Below are 4,552 nucleotides of genomic sequence, written 5' to 3'. Positions count from 1 at the left end.
ATGGCAGCACCATCCATGCTTCCTCCAGGAGGACTCCTCGAAATCGTCTTCTCCTTTGACACTACTGGATCGATGTCCTCTATACTTGAGGAGGTCCAGGGACGGTTACAGGACATGATACAGCGCCTCCAGGCGGACATTCCAGGCATTAGAATCGGTGTCATAGCCCACGGGGACTACTGTGATGAAAAGGTCTTCTATCTTACAAAGCAACTGGACCTTTGTAGCGATGTCGTAGAACTTTGTAACTTTGTGAAAGGTGTAGAGGGTACTGGTGGCGGCGACGAAGATGAATGTTACGAGCTTATTCTCCGCATGGTCCGACAAAACTTCTCATGGACTCCAGCATCACAAAAAATTCTGGTCATGATTGGAGACGCCAAACCACACGAACCCGAGTATGAGCTGAATGTGGACAACATTGACTGGAGAGCTGAAGTCGCTGATCTTCACAATATGGTAAGTTTGTTGTCAAATGATTATTTGATATAAGTTGACAACTTGACGTATTTTACAATAATTAGTACTTACATTGAAATACAATATGGTAAGTTTGTTGTCAAATGATTATTTGATATAAGTTGACAACTTGACGTATTTTACAATAATTAGTACTTACATTGAAATACAACAATCGATTAATTATGTATTGATTGTATAATAAACATCGTTAAATTTGGATTATTTCAGGGTGTTAAGATATATGGCGTACAAGTGTTTGAAAATGAAGGCATTGACGACTTCTACAAGACAATATCAGCAAACACTGAAGGACATTACCTCAAGCTCAATGAATTCTCCAACATCTGTGACTTCCTCATGGCCATCTGTTATCGGGAAAGGGGCGATGACCTCTTCTCTGTAAGTACTAAATACATTGAGTTTAAAACGATTTATTTTTCCTTTTTTCTTCTTGAAATAAAATTCTGAAGTTTAATTTACACTGACTTTTATGTGTTACACGAATGCATTCAATAATAATGTTGTTATCTGTTTACTTCAGGGCTATGAAGCCGAGGTCCGAGGACGATATGGACCATGTGGTATCAACAGAGACCTGGAGGGATTATTTGGAACTCTGAGAAAGACTGGTTCGGGTACAAGTGGCATACACCCAGCCCCGCCAATTATTTCACCATTGTCAACCCCAACCACGACTTCTCCAGCGCCACAACCTTTGAAGGGCGTTCCAAGAAGGACAAAAGTCGACCCGTCTAGGTCAAAGGTCAATCCAAAGCGTAGAAACGTGACAGTCAAGAATATCAAGGTACATATCATATTTCTATCATTGGTCATTTTTCTGTTAGATGAATTCCATTTTACTAAAAATAAAATTAGTTTTCGTGAAAACCGAAGGTCAAGTAGACCGTTATATAAAAATATTAATGACATGTAATTTATTATTCCAGGACAAACTCATCTGCAATGATGATGCTAAAATGATTCCAAGAGAGAAAACAGCGGAAACAGTATTCACGTGCAACTGTCTTGATTGGTCGTCGTGGCGACTCGCATATATCCCAACAGACGTCAATGAACCTAAAACCAAAAATGGCTTCAGAAGAAAATTCAAAGGAACGTGCCACAAACGTATCCAACTTTTCAGAGACAAATGCAAATCTGCTCTTTATGAGATAGCAGTACAAACGAAAAGGCGAGGAAAACGGCACGTTATGTTTTCCAAAGTAATTTCTGGTACCATTGATAACCGTGAATGGGAATACAACCTTCTATTTGGAGCCAAACTCCGACTTCACAGACAAATACAAAGTGTTGTAGAGCAAGGCTGCAAAGTATTTGTGAGGAGAGCAGTTTTAGACAAGAAAGCGATGAGTGAAGTGGACACGTTAAACAAATATAGTTACGCTTGGAGCCTTCAGAAAGGCACACGACAACACAGGCGTGTAGAAAGGGACTATATCGTCATTTCCGGTGAATGTATGGAGGAATGAAATGGGTACATACATTGTTTCACTTTGGTATTTACTTAAAAAGTGGATTGATAAAGATGTATTGAGATATAAATTTGATACATTGAAAATTATATTGAACTGAATTTTTAATATCATGCATTGTTTTTGCTACTTGTCCTAATGTTGATGTTTGTTTCAAATAAAATATTATATTTAGAAACTGTTCTTATTATTTCATATAACAAATTAGGTATGGAACCAGAAATGTTTGGTGCGGAGTAAAACTTCTCACATAGGTAAGGAGTGGTGAAGAGAGTACATAAAGCAAATGTTCAACACAAAGTCAGAATTAGATACAGTTGTATAGCAAACGTTAATATGAACTGCATCATACAGCCGTGCCTTCTCTCTAGGACTCGTTAGTGTACTACACCATACGGTCGTGTCTTCTCTCTAGGACTCGTTAGTGTACTACACCATACGGTCGTGTCTTCTCTCTAGGACTCGTTAGAAATGCTACACCATACAGGTGTGTCTTCTCACTAGGACTCGTTAGTGATACTAAGGAACTGCACCATACAGGTGTGTCTTCTCTCTAGGACTCGTTAGTGATGCTACATTATAAAGCTGTGCCTTCCCTCTAGGAATCGTTAGTGATGCTACATTATACAGGTGTGCCTTCCCTCTAGGACTTGTTAGTGATACTACACCATACGGTCGTGTCTTCTCTCTAGGACTCGTTAGAGATGCTACACCATACAGTCGTGTCTTCTCTCTAGGACTCGTTAGTGATACTAAGGACCTGCACCATACAGGTGTGTCTTCTCTCTAGGGCTCGTTAGTGATGATTAGGACCTACACCATACAGGTGTGTCTTCTCTCTAGGGCTCGTTAGTGATGTTAAGTACCTATATCAAACAGGTGTGTCTTCTCTCTAGGGCTCGTTAGTGATGCTAATGATCTACACATACCGGTGTGTCTTCTCTGTAGGACTCGTTTGTGATGCTAAGGACCTATATCATACAGGTGTGTCTTCTCTCTAGGGCTCGTTAGTGATGCTAAGTACCTACACCATACAGGTGTGTCTTCTCTCTAGGACTCGTTAGAGATGCTACACGATACAGTCGTGTCTTCTCTCTAGGGCTAGTTAGTGATGTTACACCATACAGGTGTGTCTTCTCTCTAGGGCTCGTTAGTGATACTTAGGACCTACATCATACAGGTGTGTCTTCTCTCTAGGACTCGTTAGTGATACTAAGGTCCTACACCATACAAGTGTGTCTTCTCTCTAGGGCTCGTTAGTGATACTTAGGACCTACATCATACAGGTGTGTCTTCTCTCTAGGACTCGTTAGTGATACTAAGGTCCTACACCATACAAGTGTGTCTTCTCTCTAGGACTCGTTAGTGATACTAAGGTCCTACACCATACAAGTGTGTCTTCTCTCTAGGACTCGTTAGTGATACTAAGGTCCTACACCATACAAGTGTGTCTTCTCTCTAGGACTCGTTAGTGATACTAAGGTCCTACACCATACAAGTGTGTCTTCTCTCTAGGACTCGTTAGTGATACTAAGCTCCTACACCATACAAGTGTGTCTTCTCTCTAGGACTCGTTAGTGATACTAAGGACCTACATCATACAGGTATGTCTTCCCTCTAGGATATACAAATGATTTGTACCTTCAGGCATTCGTTTCGAATTAGACCAGAAATGGACAGAAATAATTCCCGCATTTGATGATTGTTACTGAACAGTAGAACCATACATGATACAAGAAACATTATTTGTGTAAGATGTTAAGTGATGTATACTTGCTGCTTTCTAGCGATTCGGTTAGAAAGAACCTCTCTGAAGTCAGAGGTCCAAGGTGTGATCCCTGGCAGATCTAAAGGTAAACGACAAACGTTACATGATTACTGCCGTGTCGCTAGAGCATGTTATAAGTTTAGGTTGGGACATGGACACAACACTAGTATGTAAAATAACTTATATACGATTTACCTGTGTTCTTGTTTGTTAACCCAACATGTCACTTATTTGACTAGTATAGGGCTGTTCAGAATCGATAATCTTTTTAAAATGTTCAATATTGAAAATAATCAAATTCGTCCAATTGTAGTTTTAAGGTAAGAGTGCACCTCAGCAGATCGATTTTGGTATTTTATTTGACCAATTTGGATTTTTCTCAGTCGTGCCCATGAGTTTAAGAATGAGGAGTTCTAGAAGGACTATACAACTGTCTGATACAATTAAATTCGGTCAACATGCTGTGTCTATAATTGGTATCGTCAGGTGCTATTAACGTTGGTGTGTTTTATACAATCATTGTATCCTAAAATACTCAGAAAGGATATTCCTTGTTTTTAATCTAACACTATCAAACAGAGAAGGAACGCAAGACATTTATAATTCATCTTGTTTTTGTTGAAAACCGTGTGTTCTAAAACATAGCCGGATGCAGAGAAAGGGTATTAGAGAATTAATCTTGATCATTGATGAGAATTTGCTAGACATGATATGCAGCATTTAAGGTATATGTTCTTGTTTTGAAGACTAGTAGTAAACATTACATATATCTATATCGATATAAAGGATAAAAAGAAAAACAAAACCTTTTTAATACATTGTAGGATTT

The 4,552-nt window shown here is 39.1% G+C and overlaps 1 protein-coding gene across 1 annotated transcript; it reads left to right on the top strand.

Annotated features, from left to right (window-relative positions):
• Positions 1–1,952, top strand: LOC132565721 (uncharacterized). The gene is made up of 4 exons (XM_060230424.1): positions 1–459; positions 691–861; positions 1,004–1,267; positions 1,410–1,952. Exons 1-4 carry the CDS (start codon positions 1–3, stop codon positions 1,950–1,952), a joined length of 1,437 nt encoding a protein of 478 aa, XP_060086407.1.
• The last annotated feature ends 2,600 nt before the right edge of the window (positions 1,953–4,552 follow it).

The sequence above is a fragment of the Ylistrum balloti genome, unplaced genomic scaffold, assembly GCF_031769215.1.
Source record: "Ylistrum balloti isolate Yb309-2 unplaced genomic scaffold, AGI_CSIRO_Ybal_v1 Utg369730, whole genome shotgun sequence".
NCBI lineage: Eukaryota > Metazoa > Mollusca > Bivalvia > Pectinida > Pectinidae > Ylistrum > Ylistrum balloti.
The sequence above is the reverse complement of the archived record's forward strand: the minus strand, read 5'-3'. Positions and strand labels throughout refer to the sequence as shown.

Bases quoted from the DNA above. Each gene is read 5' to 3' on its own strand.
- LOC132565721 (XM_060230424.1), top strand. From the start codon at position 1: ATGGCAGCACCATCCATGCTTCCTCCAGGAGGACTCCTCGAAATCGTC. The intron at 460-690 runs GTAAGTTTGTTG...GGATTATTTCAG, and splicing joins TCGCTGATCTTCACAATATG to GGTGTTAAGATATATGGCGT. The intron at 1,268-1,409 runs GTACATATCATA...TTATTATTCCAG, and splicing joins TGACAGTCAAGAATATCAAG to GACAAACTCATCTGCAATGA.